Source organism: Hibiscus syriacus, unplaced genomic scaffold (genome assembly GCF_006381635.1).
Source record: "Hibiscus syriacus cultivar Baekdansim isolate YM2019G1 unplaced genomic scaffold, ASM638163v2 tig00002919_pilon, whole genome shotgun sequence".
NCBI classification, from domain to species: Eukaryota; Viridiplantae; Streptophyta; class Magnoliopsida; order Malvales; family Malvaceae; genus Hibiscus; species Hibiscus syriacus.
This window is the reverse complement of record NW_024061957.1, coordinates 1467940-1485440: the sequence shown is the minus strand read 5'-3', so window position 1 is coordinate 1485440 and position 17501 is coordinate 1467940. Positions and strand designations below refer to the sequence as shown.

General features: G+C 31.8%; 4 protein-coding genes and 1 pseudogene across 4 annotated transcripts; 4 read left to right on the top strand and 1 right to left on the bottom strand.

Moving 5' to 3' along the window:
- The first annotated feature begins 321 nt into the window (after positions 1-321).
- LOC120165670 (protein DMR6-LIKE OXYGENASE 1-like) lies at positions 322-1714 on the top strand. The gene is made up of 4 exons (XM_039175145.1): positions 322-543; positions 618-871; positions 962-1280; positions 1356-1714. The coding sequence occupies exons 1-4, from the start codon at positions 352-354 to the stop codon at positions 1596-1598; spliced, it is 1008 nt and encodes a 335-aa protein (XP_039031076.1). The 5' UTR covers positions 322-351; the 3' UTR covers positions 1599-1714.
- Positions 1715-2320: 606 nt separating this feature from the next.
- LOC120163719 lies at positions 2321-3641 on the top strand (annotated as a pseudogene).
- Positions 3642-6839: 3198 nt separating this feature from the next.
- Positions 6840-7445, top strand: LOC120163102 (ethylene-responsive transcription factor ERF098-like). Its single transcript, XM_039173115.1, has one exon. It carries the CDS (start codon positions 6874-6876, stop codon positions 7420-7422), a length of 549 nt encoding a protein of 182 aa, XP_039029046.1. The 5' UTR covers positions 6840-6873; the 3' UTR covers positions 7423-7445.
- A 1063-nt stretch (positions 7446-8508) lies between these two features.
- On the bottom strand, positions 8509-9008 carry LOC120163109 (ethylene-responsive transcription factor ERF098-like). The gene has a single exon (XM_039173121.1). The coding sequence runs from the start codon at positions 9002-9004 to the stop codon at positions 8594-8596; it is 411 nt and encodes a 136-aa protein (XP_039029052.1). The 5' UTR covers positions 9005-9008; the 3' UTR covers positions 8509-8593.
- A 7623-nt stretch (positions 9009-16631) lies between these two features.
- On the top strand, positions 16632-17252 carry LOC120163709 (ethylene-response factor C3-like). The gene has a single exon (XM_039173565.1). The coding sequence runs from the start codon at positions 16632-16634 to the stop codon at positions 17250-17252; it is 621 nt and encodes a 206-aa protein (XP_039029496.1).
- The last annotated feature ends 249 nt before the right edge of the window (positions 17253-17501 follow it).

The following is a 17501-nucleotide window of genomic DNA, read 5'->3' as shown; positions in this document are numbered from 1 at the left end:
GATGCACCTTTGCCAGCACAGCCGAAATGATACCACTTCGAGAAATATATATCAAACGGTGCTAAAAAAATAAATATTCGGTTAAATAATATTAGTTTGATCAAATCGGCCCATAAGCTTATTTGACACTTCCCGGTCCTCAGTGGATAATTCCTTTATCAGTTATCACTTTACTTGGTCAAGGTTCCGGTGTGGGTGGGTGGGTGGGTAGGCAAAAGAAGCCAAATGTACTTTTGTGACCCAGTTGCGTCTTAAACAAGACTACTAATTTCGCTGCATAAGCTTCATATTACTGCCGCCACATTGATCATAATTCACAACAACAACAACAAAATATCAGACATTCAAGAGATGGATAAGCTTGTTTCAATCTGGTCAAAAAGCAAACCTTTGCCTGAATCCTATGTATTCCCACCAGAAACAAGACCCGGCAACCTCAATGTTCTTACTTCCAAAACCATCCCGGTTATCGATCTCCGTCAAAATCGAGCCGATGTTGTTCACCAGATTCTGAAAGCCGGCGAAGAGTATGGATTTTTCCAGGTAAAAAACACGAGAACAATTATCAATTTCTCATAACCTATAATAACTACTTTGATTTTGATCTTTGCAAACAGGTTGTTAATCATGGAGTTCCAGAAGATGTGATGAATGAAAGCATGGGTGTGTTCAAGGAGTTCTTTGAGATGCCTGCCGAGGACAAGACCATGCTTTATTCCGAGGATCCCACAAATAGATGCAGGCTTTCGACGAGCAGCGCAAATTATGCTCGGGAAAAGGTTCACCACTGGCGTGACAAATTGCGACACCCTTGTCATCCTGATTTACAAGACTGCGTCAAACTTTGGCCTCAAAAGCCAATTAGATACAGGTAAAAAAGCAAAACCCCTGATCTTTCTTCTTTCTTCTTTCTTCTTTATTCTTTCTTTCCCTTCGTTTTCTCAGTGCAAAAACTCTGCAGGGAAGTTGTGGCAACATTTTCGATTGAGTTAAAGAAACTTGGTTCGTGGATCCTGGAGTTAGTTGCTGAAGGGTTAGGATTAGAATGTGGATACTTTGGGGATAAATTAAGTGAATCTATGATGCTATCAGTTAACCATTACCCACCCTGTCCTGATCCGAGTTTGACTCTGGGATTATCTAAACATTGCGATCCTGATATCATTACCATCCTCCTCCAGGGAGGTGTGAAAGGGCTCCAAGTCTTCAACAATGGTGAATGGATTAGTGTTGAGCCCTTGCACAACGCTTTCATCGTCAACATTGGAAGCCTGTTACAGGTACACATCTTTTATTTCTTTAATCGTGTTAATTTATGGTTTACTGATTCATATTTTAATGGTTGGATTACATAGATTGTAAGTAACGACAGGCTGAAGAGTGTGGAACATCGGGTTGTAACGAACTCGAGGGTTGCTCGAACAACGGCTGCCTTCTTCATTTCCCCATCCGATGATAGCATCATAGAGCCCGCGAAATCTCTAACCAGTGACGCTTCAGTTTATAGAGCTTTCGGTTTCAAAGAATTCATGCTTCACTACTTACCCAACTTGGAAAACAATGAAGTCGTTATGGAGCATTTTAAATTGCAAGCTTAATTGATATAATTTATGTAAGAAATATGATGCTAACTCCACTCTGTGTCAGTATATTGTATATCTAATATTATCATACAGCTCTCCTGTTCCTCCATTGAAATCCCATGGAGACCATTTCAGTTGTACGCTGAACGCTTTCTAGTATTGTAAATGATAAAAAACGAGTTAGGAGAAAATCAAGTAAGGAGATTTTTCTTAAAACAAGTATCTATGGTATTTGATTTAGATTATTCAATTAATGAAATAAATATCTATGATTATAGAAAATTTAATTTTTATAAATGTATATATAGGGGAGAGATTCTATTACATACGTTATAAAATTATAAATTTTACGTTTTTGGATCGTCGATCAAAATTAAACTAATGATTTTGATTAAATTGAAAAAGCAGGCTCTTCTGCTTGCAGAAAAAAGAGAAGCTTGACAAAGGCCCATAACCACATATAGCAGTAGGAAGTAGGAATTCTCTTGACTTTTATACAGGCTTAGTATAGGTCTTTCTTTAACTCCTCCCATTCCCAAAGCTCTCCGCTTCCTGCAAGTCAAAGAAACAGGGAGAAAAATAACTTGGGTTTCCTGAAACTGATCCAGCATTCCAAGTTAAACAAATTAATGCTTCGAAAATGATTGAATGAGTAGGAATTTTTGAAATCGGAATCTATTGTTTTTGCATATCTTTCGATTTGATTGGGGGAAAAAAGGCCTTCTGTTTTAGACCAAATGCTGTATTTTTTAGTTTGAGTTGTGGGTTTATCAGATTTGGTAAGTTTTAGAATTGATTATGTGAAGTAGTGGTTGCCTAATTACTAGAAAAGTCTGGATTTCGAAGCATTGCTGCATTGGGCACTTGTTCTTGTGCTTTTAAACACAAAGGTTATAATCTTTGCAGGTGGTTCCTTGCTTTCCTTTGCTCAACTGCTTTTATATATGCTCGATGTTCCTTCCACTTGGTCAAAAACATTTTCGTGCTTATCCTTCGTGTTAGAGTCCATGAAATTATATACCTGCTTTTTGATACTACTTCAATGACAAATTCTCATTGCATTTTGATGTTTCCTTGTGGCAACGAAATTAAACCATTTAGTTTGCTTCAGTGTGTTGAAGAATTTATTAGGTCTTTGTATCTTTATGATTGGTTGATCAGATTGTCGAATTTTTCCCTATGTATTGTGTTATGAACCTAACTTCAGTTTCTTTCCTTCTCCATTTTGACAGGTTTTGCAGATATCGAATCTGTGTAAGGTTTTGAAATGGAAGGACTTACTGGGAACCTGATCCAGATGTATGGCAAGATAGTTTCTTGCGGAAATGCATTTTTTAGGTTCTTTCTGTCGGTCCCGTTCCAAATCATATCGCGTTCATCATGGATGGGAATTGGAGATACACGAAGAGGTGGAATCGGGCCATAAAGTTGGATATTCAGCTCTCATGTTTATGCTAAATTACTGCTACGAACTCGGTGTGAGGTATGTAACAGTCTATGCCTTCAGCATCAACAATTTCAAGCGAAGTCCTAAAGAAGTTCAATCCTTGATGGACCTGATGCTGGACAAGATTGAAGAAGTTAAACAGGGAAGAGAGCGTTGTGAATCGGTACTGTATTAGAGTTTACTTTTCCGGGAACCTGAAACTCCTGAATGAACCAGTTAGGTTGGCAGCTGAGAGAGCTATGCTTGCCACTGCTAAGAATTCTTAAACAGTTTTGTGTATTTGTGTTGCCTACCCTTCCACCAATGAGACTGTCCATGCCGTTCAAGAATCTTGTGAAGAAAAATGGGATGAAATCACTCCGCCCAATTCGAGCCGAGGCTATGAACAGGATGAAATTGATGGATTTATCAAACTTACCAATGTCGAGCAGCACATGTATACGGCATTTGCGCCCGATCCTGGTACCATAATACGTACGTCTGGTGAGACACGCTTTAGCATTTCCTTTTATGGCAGAGTGCAAACTCTTACTTGTATTCTCCATCAGTGCTTCGGCCAGAGATCGGTTTTTGTCAGTTTCTATGGGCCATAATGAATTTTCAGCGGATTCAATATTGACCCAAATGAAGCCTAGATTATTTTATGCTTTTTGAATCGAAACATTATATATGTAAGATAGGTGACTTTAATCAGAACATTATATACACTAAATTATAAATTCTCTAAAATGACAGCATTAAACATATAATTGTGTCTGTTTCTAAACTCTACTACCTTCATTTCTTTTGAAGGTCTACTCTAGATATTGTTGAGAATGATCCTCATCAAGTGACATAACCATGATGACCATGCATGTTGACGCCATCAACATTACCTCACCCCCCACTATACCGAAGCATGACACTTTCTTTATGTCTAATATCGAACGAATCATATTATTAGGTAAGCCATCTGACATCACCCCGAAAATGGGGCTTCATCTGCATTTCCTTTTTTAATTTGAGAAATTCATATCTCCGACGAATGGATCTAACCTCGCTAAATACTACGAGTAATATATGTTTTATCCTATCATTATCGGTTTCCTCGATTTAATTAATGAAAAGCCATAACTAAGAATCTTCATAATGTCTATGAAGACGACGTTGGATTAATCTAACGTAATGGACTAACCTCACCGCTAACATCACTCTTGCTTACGTAAACAGAAAATATCCATGCATAACTCATAATTTCTGTTGTTTCTTTCTTCCTCCCTAACTTCTGGTCTTCAATGTGCTGAGTTTCTAAGAAATTCACGTCCTTCAAACACATTAATATCATAGTTTTCAAATCAATTTCTAAAGACGTTATGTTAGTTGAATTCGAGTTATTGTGAGATACGAATATATGTTAAACATCGATCAAGAAGAATTTATTTTATGTATAATATTTGCCCACGAAGTTGGTCAATTCCAGAATGCTGAGCGGGAAACATTGTGGAAGAGCAGCCACGCATGTGCATTGAACGTAGAAACTCGAAAATAGCCCTCATGGTACAAAGATTGTAATTAAAGGTTTCTTTTGCTTGAATTCCCTATCCTTACCTTTCAGCTAGATTAATATATATATTAATGGTTTCCAATTCTCCCCCCCCCCCCAGCAGCCCTGACTTGCTTCTTTTTTTTATGGTTTGATTTTGATTTCTAGAACAGTACATGTTGCCAATGGCAATTGTTTAGGGTAATGGTAATTTCTTGGGTGATCATCATTGCTAATGAATGGGTCAACTATATTATAATAATCTAAGAATACACAATACTATGCTTAGCGAATCAACCGTTCACGTAAATAGAATAAATTAAAGGAAGGACCACCACTGTTTATGTCAACAATAAATCCAAGTATTGTATAGCCATGATATCAGGGTATCTGATTCCACCTAATAACACCAACACCTCTGGGTTTCCCCCCCCCCCCATTAAAATAGACTTTTCGTTTCTGTATTATTTTTACTTTTTTTATCGGTTTAATTAATGAAAATACCAGTAAGTAAGAGTCACAATGTTTCATGAAGATGACGGTGGATTAAGCTAACGTAATGGACCTGACCTCATTGCTAACATCACTCTTGCTTATGCAAACACAAAACTCCTACCAATAAAATAATATAACATTGTTGTTTTCAACCTAATTAATCCGTAAAATACTCCACTTAATTGTGTATTGGATAATAAAAAAATAAGTGTTTTTCTTAAATATTATATAACTTAAATATCACCAGCAGTGATTGGTTCAAGTAGTAAACAGCTTGATATCGCTTAAGCAAGATTTCGAGTTCGAGTCCTTAAGTATGCAGAAAATCCTTACTAGGAAACTCACCCACTAAAGTCAGGTTGATTGGACTAAGTTCGAGTTTGGACACACTTGAGTTTTTCGGATAGATATGCTTCAAGGGCCTTCAATTTAATTTGAGCCTTGAACCCTAATGAAATTGAGTGTCCACAATAATAACAATTTAACAATAAATTTATTATTGTTTTATGGTAAAATATATTTTTTTATCGTTCTCCTGATTCCTTAGGGTGCGTTTGGTTCACGGAATGTAAGATTACCAGTGGGAATAAAAGATTACCAGGGAATAGGATTACTGGGAATGTTGTATTTTGTGTTTGGTTGGTTTAGCAGGAATGTAAGATTACCGTGTTTGGTTAAAGGAATAAAAAATTATTGGAATGTATATTTAACCAAATTGTCCTTATTATATATTTGTATAATATTACAAATTGTAAAATATTTATATATTTTCTTTAAAAAATTCATAATATTTATATAAATATTTTTACAAAATTAAAAATATAAAAAAGGTTTAATGAAAGGGTAAATTTTTTTTAATCCCTGAACTTCATATAAAATTTTAATTATATAATTTTTTTTGTAAATCTAAAATAATTTAAGGATAAATTTGTAATTTAACCTTCGTAGAATTTTTATTATTCAATGATAGAAGAAGAATATTTTTGAAAAAAAAAATTAAGGACATTTTAGTCCAAAATGCCAGTAATGTTACAATACCTAAGGGAAGGGAGATAATGACATTACCGGTAATATACCCCAAAAAACTACTATTGGTAATAAAACATTATCGGGAATGAGATTCCCGGCCAACCAAACATGGGAATGTGGGATTCCCATCCCATGGGAATCCCACAATCCTTGAACCAAACACCCCCTTAGGGTTTTATCCGGACTAATTTAGATCAATTAATGGCATACATCTGGTTTTGGTAGATGAGTTTCCTGGCAGTGATTTTTTGCATACACAAGTCTCGAGCTCAAGATTTGCTTAAGCGATATGCATCTGTTTACCACTTGAACCAACCATCATTGGTAATGAACATGTTTGATTTGACAATGTCATAAAAATGATTAAATTGATATAATTTTTAAATATAAAAGGGTTGAATTTCTTAAAATATTTTTAAATTAGTATCAATTTTAATTTTAATGATTAATGACATTTAAAAATATATTTTAGTTGAGTGACTATCTATAACTTAAAAAAATGCCCTAATACATAATTTAGTGACATGCCGTATATTTTAGCCTTGATAAATTCAAATGATCAAGGAGCGTATCTATTTGACATCAACACCGACTTTTCTGGTTGAATCAAATAGGGGAGTTGTTAAATAACGAATTGATAAAGGAGAATAAGATTAAACAATTGCAGACAAATTGTTTAAAATTTACACAGAAAAAGTGAAATTCACCCTTTTTCACATTGCACGACCCCTTCATATTAGGTGCACCAAAATCTGTGTCCCCAAAAGTTTATTGGCATTCGTTAATTGGATGGGTTTATGCCTGTCTTCCTGTGGGCCAATGACTGTGCATTTGGCACCTGCTATAAATGGCAAACTCCACTTGTTTTCTTTATTCAAAGCTCGAACGACGCCATGGAAGATGACAACAACAAGATGAAGAAATCGGGAGAGGGAGAGTCCAGCACCCGGTATAGAGGCGTTAGAAGGCGACCGTGGGGGAAATACGCGGCCGAGATTCGGGACTCGACTAGACTAGGAGGACCTCGGCTGTGGCTGGGGACTTTTGATTCGGCGGAAGAGGCAGCTCGAGCTTATGATAGAGCTGCTTTTGCGATGAGGGGTGCTTCCGCTGTTCTCAACTTCCCAGATGAACATGTGGTTTCACCCACCACCACCGCTAATTCTGCTCCGCCTCCGCCGCCGTCTTCTTCTTCTAATTATACTGCATCAATGGGTTCTTCTTCTACAGTGAGAGAAAATGTGGAAGGAAGGAAAGACGATGAAGTTCTGGAGTTGGAGTACTTGGATGACAGATTGTTAGACGAACTTCTGGATTTCGGAAACAAAGAAACTAAGAAAGACTGAAACATCTTCCCCTCCATTTCCATCGTCTTCTTCTTTCTAACTCTGATTTGCTTCGGCAACAATGTAGTGGTTGTCGCCGGAAATAATATAGCCTCAGCTTTAACTTCAATCCCACCCTCGTTCACTTTTTAATCCTTATAATATGCTATTTTTTTATTGTTATACATTGTGTAAAATCAAAATATAATTATTAAAATTTAATAATTCGATTGTATTTAAAAATTTAGTAAAATGTAACACTAAATGATTTTAGTGATTAAGAAATTTATTATTATTTTTAAACGTTAATTATGATCGAGAATTTTAAAATAAATATTATCTTATATTTATCTCAAATTTATAAAAAAAAAATAGGAAAACAATAAATAAACATTTATAGTGAAGTTATAACAAAATTTTGAAGTAATAGAAATTGTAGTATTTCATAACATTCTTTTAGTAAAATGTTATGTCAAACACAAATATCATGTCTCCACTCTTAACTGTTTCATAACATAAATTAAAGCCCATTAAGTAAGCTCAACTAATGGGCTTAGCAAGTAACTCAATAACCTAATATTTTTATAAAAAAATATATATCTTATTTTTATTTTTCAATATAATATCAAAGGAAAACATATATCTTATTAGGCCCATTGTGCTCCACTAATAATATTTTGACACGTGTATTTTTATAATATAGAGACATGTCAAAAATACACATGTGCTCAATATTTTTTATATTATAATTTTCGTATTTTTAAATAAAATACACGTGTATTTTACTAATGGGCTCAATATTTATACTAATGTTGTGTATTTTTATTAGGCCCATTGTGCTCCACTAATAATATTTTGACACGTGTATTTTTATTTGTTGCGAATACCATTCATCAGTTGGGGTACATTAAAATCTGTTGCGAATTGAATTTTTTTTTTATTAATCAACCTGAAAATTTTTAATTTGTTTTGGAATTCGTAAATAAAATAGAGATTGTAGATGATGAAGTTAAAAGGAAAGCAATTTTTTTTAGAAATTTACATGCGTGCGTGGCCATAAAAATTAAAAAAAACACGTGTCAAAATGTTATTAGAGGGGGCATAAAGAGGAACACATAGAGGGGGCAGAGGATTTTTGTTCCCTGAATTAATCCAAAACAATAAACTTCAACTCGAAAATATTTAATTCGTTCTACAGGCCCTGCATTTCTCCTTTTGTTTCAAGAAGATCCTCTAACAACTTGTTATCCAAGTACTCAAATTCTACAACTTCACCTCCTCGTCCTCTAGTGTGATTCGCCATGCCAACTGAATTATAAGAAGATGAAGAAGCCGAAGTCAGTGCAAAACGCGGTGGATCTTGACATTGGAACTCGTTCGGGAAGTTGAGAATGGCCGAGTGACCTCGGAAAGCGAAAGCGGCCCGGTCGTAAGCCCTAGCCGCCTCTTCGGCCGTCTCGAACGTTCCAAGCCATAGTCGTGCTCCATTCCTTGTCGGATTACGTATCTCCGCCGCAAACTTTCCCCATGGCCTCCTGCGAATCCCCCTGTATTGAAGTCCTCCATCGTTCATCGCCTTCTTCCCAACTCGAGATGCTTCCATTATCTGAATTTGAAACTTGGTTGGCAAGCAAAATATTAAAGGATAGGGTTTTATATATGACATGGACCGCCAAATGAGAACAAAGGGGTCTGTGGGTCATATTTGACGCCTGGAATTTGTTATTTTGCTAAAGGAAAAGATGCGTTCCTCGAACGAGGAACAAAAGTTGGATTTATTCAACGTTAAAAAAAAATTAAAAGCAGCTGACCGAAACTATATCTGAAAACTGCAGTGTAGTAAAATGATTGGTTTATGTTTTGCATTTTTTGTGTTTATTAATGTGTTAGCGGGCAGCTACAAATCCTGTCATGGTACATGCATCGTACCCTATTCTGCTCAGTTTCTCTTTCGCCGGCTCTAACCTTAGCGGATATTATTTCTGCTCAGTTTCACCAAAACATTATTTTATTTTATTTTTTTAATTAATATTAAGTCTTTAATTTATCTTTTTATATAACTAAAATTTTATTTTTTAAACTAAGGTTGAATCGACAAAAATTCGACTCGATCTGGGGTGACCTGATTATCTTTTTATATAACTAATTTTTATGTTGAAAAAAGCATTTTAGTGTATTGGTCAAACTACATTAATTGGACCAAGGCCAGCCTTTTGAAGTAGAATTTGGGCTTTAATAATATGCACGCACAAACCACCAAATCACCTGCTCAAAACCACCAAATCACCTGCTCAAAACAAAAGGTAAAAAAAAAAAACAGTTGTAAAGTCCATTATTGCTATTTCCCTTTTGAAGGACATGGTCTGAACTAATTCTGTCGACCCCCACCACTTCACCAATCACCACCGCTGTTTAAAGAGTTATCAGTTTTGTATTTAATGTATTGGCTGTATTTGTTAATAATTAACATTAAAATATGTTGTTAACAAAATGAGAAAATAATTTAAAATATTTAATATTATATATGATTATTATATCATTTAACGGATAATGTTTTTTTTTTTGAATTAATCACTGATATTCGATCTATTGACCGACTAATCTAATTCGAGTACTGCAGAGGCGAGGGCGACCCTACCAACCCAATTTGTTCCATTTACAAACGTCAGGAGTCGAACCCCTGAACGTGCTTAAGGGACCTATTGTCTCGTCCCACTAGACCAACCGATTGTTGGTAACAGATAATGTTTTTATAATCTACTAATAACGTATAAATTTATTTATGTATTATCAATATATCAAATTCATCAAAAACAATATTAAAGAAAAACTGCAATCTAGCAATGCTGAGAAACAGTTAAATTAGACTGATAAGCTGAATGGATTTAAACTAAAAGTTGATGATTCATTCTGTTCATGAGCGATTAAATAACACTTTTAATTATAATATTCAGTCTACTTAAGTAGTACTGTTCTAATGGTGTTGGATCGTAGCAGGTATAATTAAATTCGATTTTGAAATGCTTTTGTTTTTTTTTTTTCTCTCTAAATGGGTTGATTAGCTCATCTCCTTGCAAATCTATATGTACTAGCATTCTTCAAGGAAGCTACACTCGTGCACTGGTTCATGCACCGTACCGTTGCCCTAAACAAATATTTCCCCGGCCGGCCGGCCGGCGGTCATCCCCTATTACTCAGCGATTACATCACCAACCACCATAATATACCAACGTCACTTTGACCACTGAATTATTATTGGATTTTGCTCAGGAAAGCGATACTTGAGAATATATTTCTTTTTGAATCTTATAATTTTATAATCCTATTTCGACAGGTCATTTTTATTGACAAAAATGTTTCTTCAAATATAATTTGATATTTTAATTATATGATTTAAAAATAAGTAAATTAATAGACGGAGATAATTTTAAATAGTTTAATATGATGAAAAAGCAAATTAAACAAAAAATGATTTAATAATATAAATGGTCCTTGAACTTAACAATAGTTATCAAAGTGATATCATTTTATTATTCAAACTTAATCATTCTCAAAAGTGATTCATATAACTAAACTTGTTCATTTTTAAAAGGTTTAATATAATAATTAAAAATCTATATTTAAATTTAGATACTAAAGTAATATATAAATAATTCCGATTTAATATGGTTGATTTTTTTTTTAATTTTGAGTTCGAGTGGAATTTATATAGGGTGAGGTTAGATTGTATTTGGTTGGTTTGAGGGAGAAAAATCTTCAATCCGATCCAACCCTACGGTAATAGGATAATTTTTAACATATAATTTTTTTTGAATAATTGCTATAGTATCCCCTATCTTTATAATTTTTTAATTAGGTTCTTATTTTATATCAAATCATGTCGGATCGGATTCATACTATAAATTTTAGATCCGATCGGATCCGGGTAGAAGAAATATGATTTTTGGATCAGGTCAAATTCGAGTGAAAGATATATATTTTTAGATCAGATTGTATTAACAAAAAATTCGATTCAATCTGACTTGTTGCCACCCCTACTCTAATCACATTTGAGAACAATTAACAGGCTTAGTTACCACTTCCAGAACATTAAGCCAAAAGTGTAAGTGGGAAAAAAAATGTTCAGTTAATCAAAATAGTCAACACAATCGTCACAAAATAGCTTTGCCTTAGAATAATTTAATGTTATAATATCGAAAATGAATACAGATAGATCCGACTGTTGGTCGCCAGAGACTACGGCGGCGGCGCGTGGGTTGTAAAACAATGGGATTTGCGAAAAGCTTATCTGTTTCTTAAGGAAATATGGGGCAGTCAAGTCGTGTTTGAGGGCTTAATTAATAAAGAAATAAGCTTCCTGGTTTTTATAAAAACAACGGGTGAACTACTTGTTTAATATCTAAAATATTACTTTTATTATATTTTGATACATACACTTTATTATTTTTTAAAATCATATGTAACATTTAGTTTAAATTTCATTTTAGTGTCTTTTATTAAAAACTTAACGGTAATGTCGATGTGTCACATAAGATAATATCATAAAAAAATCGAAAAAAAATTAAAATATCACGTCAACGATGTTATTAATTTTTTAACCACATTGTACTAAATTGAAACTTAAAATAAACGTTATATTTGATATCAAAAAAAATTAAAATTTAGTACTAATACGGAATAAAATTAAAAATTTAGATACTAAATATAGAGTTTACCCGAAAAGAAAACTTAATGTTAACCTGGAGTAGGATGTGCCCACGTACGATTAACCCATTCCTGGATCCTGGAGTTGCGTGTGTCTTGTCGGGCTTAATATTACTTAATTCTGGATTTGCAATACAAATGGTCAAATTACCATAGACTGCGTCAACATATGGTGGTGGGCACCCACTGTTCCCCTTCATAACGCTCTCGTCACGTGACAGAAGTATAATGATTTACATATCATATTTTATTTTAATAAAATATAATAGGCTTAACATTTTTATTTATATAATTATATAAATTATATTTTAATAATAATATTGACATAAATAATATTAAATAAATTATTTTAATGTTTTCAAAATAATAATATTTTTATAATAAATATTATTATTTATTGTACTTGAGATTTATAATAAATAATTTCTAAAAAATTTACCAATCAATAGGAAATGGTTTACATATCAACATCCAAACACTGTAAAATGATTTTCAAAAATTATTTTTCTAAAAATATAATTCATTTTCTATAATTCATTTTATGAAATTTGTTTTCCATTATACAAATGGACCCTAAATTTAGTTTTATCTATGGATAATAACGACCGAATCAAAACAAGTATAAATTTTTATCTATAATTACTTTCTTATGATAAATGGGGTGGGAATGGAAGAAATGTACGGTCGCTGATGGTATAAAGCTATTATTTGTGTCTTTCCCTGCATATAATGTTAATATAACTAAGTTTATTCATTAAATACGTTGATAGAAATAATTTTTCGCGACGTTTGACTCTAACTTATTTTTGTTATTGGTCATTCAATATTTTGATCTTTTATTATAATTTTTATGTTGATACAATCACATATATTCGTATTTATCTTCTGTTCGAACTTTTTACATAGACATTTATTTTCTAAAAAGTGTGTTGCACGTCTTTTAAGAGTCCTTTGAATTAACATAATATATATATTTTTCAAATATCTAAGTTAATTTCAAATAGTTTTAGATTAAATTAAAAAATGTGGATAATGGATTTAAATATCAAATAAATAAAATAATTCATAAATATTCAAACAAAAAGAGAGATTATGCAAATGTTATTTATGGTATCAAGCCTATATAAAGGCGGTTTTGATAGCTTTTGGGTGGGATTAAGAGGAAAAAATTAACCATGCTCACTCATCCACTGAAGAGAAATCTCTTTTATTAAAGAAATAAATAATAACATTTATGTTATCGAACTATTTATTATTTATAAACCAAATGATATTAAACATTTAAATATTCTTTTTCATATTATATTAACATCGATATTAAATAAATTAAATTAAATCAACAAATATTAGTCAAATTAAAGCATCTAACAATTGACTTTATTGGAAGACTTTCAAAAAAATTCATGAATGAGCTATATATTGATAATGATATAATGATAAGTTATACCTTCCATCTTTATATATTTTTATTAATATAAACCTTATTTTTGTTTGAACTAAACTAACTTTTAATATCTTAAAAATAGTTAAATATAATGACTATTAATTTTTAAAGAAAAACATCCGATTTGCTTTTCTCTCAATAAAAATGTTAACTAAAACCTTATATTTTTCCAATTTTTCAAAATATTTTTAAATATTTTATAGTTTTTAAATTTTTTATTGATATAACATATAAAATAATAATCCCATGTTAATATAAAGTACACATTATTATCCAGTTATCACATCAATAAAGTTAAAATTTAATATTTTAGTTGAAATCCAATTAAAAAAAATTAATTTTTAAATATTACAAATTAAATATTATATAAAGTGATATTATATTGAACTGATCAAGGTCGGTCTATGGTGTAGACGTCTAGTCTAGTAAATTCTCAATTCTCTTCGCAATTTTGGTGCATATGGTCACCAGCTTTCTATTCTATTTTTCAAAGCCGAGAGGAATTCCTTTACATTATTATAAAACAAGTGGCTGACACGTAGGTAAAAAATTAGGGAAAGTATCACTTGTAGTAAGCTAATATACCATTAAAGAAATACGTTACCGAAAATATTATTATTTTTTTAATATTTCCATTTAAAAATTACTTAAAATATTATTTTTTACCGAAAATGTTATCATTAGGAGTTTTATCAGATTTGTTAACAAATCCGATAAAGCACGACCTAAAACATTATTTTTTATACATAAAATATTAATATTAGACATTTTATCGAAAATATTAAAAAACATTAATATTTTAAATAAAAATTAATATTTTAAGTAATTTTTATTTAATTTTTTTAAAAAAAATAATAATTCAGATAACATATTTTTTAGACGTATATTAAAACCGTCGTACGACATAACTTCTCAAAAAAAAATTAATACAAAAGCCGAGTTAAACATTGCTAACATGGCAAATACGTCATTCCCCCGCCTCCGTACGTCATTTGATTCCTTTTTTATTTATTATTATAAAAATACGAATTTGATACATTAACAAATATATATTTTATATATTATTTCCTAATTAAAGCTTATCACTTCATTAACAATATTCATTCTTCACTAATTGAAGTTGATCACTTCATTAATGAACCATTCAGACATTTAACAGTTATATAAAAAATAAATATTAAATTTCAATTGGACGGAAAAGAAATTCTTTAAATAAAATAGTTTATCCAATGACACTTATTGGTTTTTTGGATCATACAGACAAAATAAAAATATTAGATCAGTTACAACGTTGTTTAATAAAATACCTTAATTTGAGAACTAAAAAAACATTCAAAAGAAAATTACCTTAATTAACTATATATAAAAACTCTATTAACATAAAAAAAACAACCAATTTAATTTGTTTTTACGTTTTATTCGGGAAATAGTTTTTTTTTCATTTATATTTTTTCAAAATCCTCAGTTGAGTATTTCATTTTTTTAATTAAAATTTTATTTTTAATAAAAAATCAACAACATAATAATAAGAATTTTAAAAAAATGTTACTTCTAAATAATCAGAATTACTTGATAAAATTAAATTTAAGTCATTGTAAGAAACGAACGTTATCCAAATGATCATTAGTAATTAGGGTCGAATTCATGTTATAGGTGGAAGGGGTAACAGTCCCTCAACTTTTGACGATCTATAATATCTCTAAACCATTAGTAGTTTTGAAACCATTTTAACTAAACCCTTATCCCTCTCAAAATACTATAGTATAATTATTTTTTCTATAACACTTTTAAATTTAAAATTAATGAAATTAAGCCTTAATCTTAAATTTGTTTGGTTTAATTACACTGACTTTTGAAATTTAAAATTAATGAAATTAAACCCATCACCTCTTAATTTTTATGGGTTAATTACATTTTAGGAACCTATTTATTTTGAAGTTAAACGATTTACCCCTCTTGTAGTTCAATCCTGACTCTGTCCTGTTAGTAACAATCAAAATACTATAAGCATGAACCAATTGATCTTAGTGATTAAAAGAATGATTGTTATTCTTAGAGGTCTTAGTTTCGAGCTCCAGTGATTGTATGATATTTGAGTGTTTATTGTTAAATGATTGAGAGTCTTGTTATCACTTGTAATCACCCTAGATTAATTAAAAAAATACTATAATAACATATCAATTAGAATAATTTGATCAAAATAAAATTATCTTAAAAGAATAATGAATAATATTATTGTATTTCATCAGATTCAACGAAAATAGATATATTAAAAAAGAATTATGCATCTACTAACTCAAGAGTAATGACAAAATCAATTTTAGAAGTAAAAAACTAAATTTGTAAAAAACAAAATTAAAATTTGACAAGACATGATAAAATACATGATAAAATTTTCTTTAACTTTGTAAGGAAATGAGAAGATTTATTAAACAAATAAAAGTAAAATTTTAGATATATAAAATAGATGAGCAAAACAGAGATTGTTAATAGCTGAATTATCTATAATAATCAATAGATCAACATAGACAGTAGATGAACGTTCATTGACCTTAATCACAGTTAAAAGATTTCTTAAATCTAACCCTTAAAATAGGCACTCCCTCTATATTAGGACTTCTTAAAATAGAAATATAATCACAGTAGAAATAAAAAAATACATATCGTTCATTGACCTTAAAAAATAGGGTTGAAATGAAAATAATTTAACCCTTCTCAAATTTGTAATAAATAAATATTTGAACATTTTCACTATCACGTCAAATAAATTAATAAATAAATGAAAATTTCCACTATGAATGATGTAATATAATTTAGTCTCCTTGGGGTACATGGAACAGTACAATGTAAATATATTGTGAATATAAAATATATATAATTTTACAAGCTTTTGATTTAATGTTTTTATAATATGGTTTTGTCGAGATCTGCCGATAATATGGTATATATATAGGACTAGATACTTCAAATGTTGTGAGACAAAACCTAGTTTGTGAGTCGTCAACAAGAGACAACAAACAAAACAACCTGGTCTTAAAAATATCTTAAAGCATACAGCTTACAAGACAACAATCACCCAGATATGAAGGCTTGGTTGTTGAAATACTCAAATAATTCTGCGTTATTGGTTGAAGAATTTGCTTGGAGGGATTTATTGGTAGAAGAAGAAAGGCCTAAAGAATCGTCGGAGTCCAACTATAACTCCTCCGTGTCTGGCGCAAAGGAGGAAGAGGTGAGCTCCGATGGCGATCGTCAACAAGAAGAACCGCAGAAAGTAAAGAGTTTCAGAGGGGTGAGAAAAAGGCCATGGGGGAAATTCGCGGCTGAGATTAGGGATTCAACGAGGAATGGTGCTAGGGTTTGGCTTGGAACATTCGACAGCGCCGAGGGAGCCGCTTTGGCTTACGATCAAGCGGCGTTTTCGATGAGAGGGGCATTGGCTACTCTCAATTTCCCCATTGAAACAGTCAGGGAATCTCTTCAGGCAATCAAATGTAGATGCGAAGACGACGAGGGTTGCTCGGCGGTTGCGGCTCTCAAGCAGCGATATTCATTGAGGAAAAGATCCAAGAACAAGAAGAGAAAGCAAAACGATGCCGCGGCGGCGGCGAGGCAACAACAGAACTTGTTGGTGTTTGAGGATTTAGGAGCTGATTACTTGGAACAACTGTTGAGTTCATGTGAAACCACAGCTCCTTGGTAAAACAAACAATGGTTTTTTTTACCTCCATTTTCATTTCCCCCCCCCCCCTTTCTTCTGTTAATTTCATTGAATCTTTGCAACCTTTGCTTTGGTGGGGGATTTGATTTGAGGACACTTAAATCTTAATCCATACTTCATTTCATCTCTTGTAAAGTTGAATCTCGTAAATGATGGAAATGTAGAATCATTTCACATTCTATATATAAATTGAATTTCCTCATTTAATGAATATAAACTATATATTAGTGC

Bases quoted from the DNA above. Each gene is read 5' to 3' on its own strand.
- LOC120163709 (XM_039173565.1), top strand. From the start codon at position 16,632: ATGAAGGCTTGGTTGTTGAAATACTCAAATAATTCTGCGTTATTGGTT.
- LOC120165670 (XM_039175145.1), top strand. From the start codon at position 352: ATGGATAAGCTTGTTTCAATCTGGTCAAAAAGCAAACCTTTGCCTGAA. The intron at 544-617 runs GTAAAAAACACG...CTTTGCAAACAG, and splicing joins AAGAGTATGGATTTTTCCAG to GTTGTTAATCATGGAGTTCC. The intron at 872-961 runs GTAAAAAAGCAA...AAAACTCTGCAG, and splicing joins CAAAAGCCAATTAGATACAG to GGAAGTTGTGGCAACATTTT.
- LOC120163102 (XM_039173115.1), top strand. From the start codon at position 6,874: ATGCCTGTCTTCCTGTGGGCCAATGACTGTGCATTTGGCACCTGCTAT.
- LOC120163109 (XM_039173121.1), bottom strand. From the start codon at position 9,004: ATGGAAGCATCTCGAGTTGGGAAGAAGGCGATGAACGATGGAGGACTT.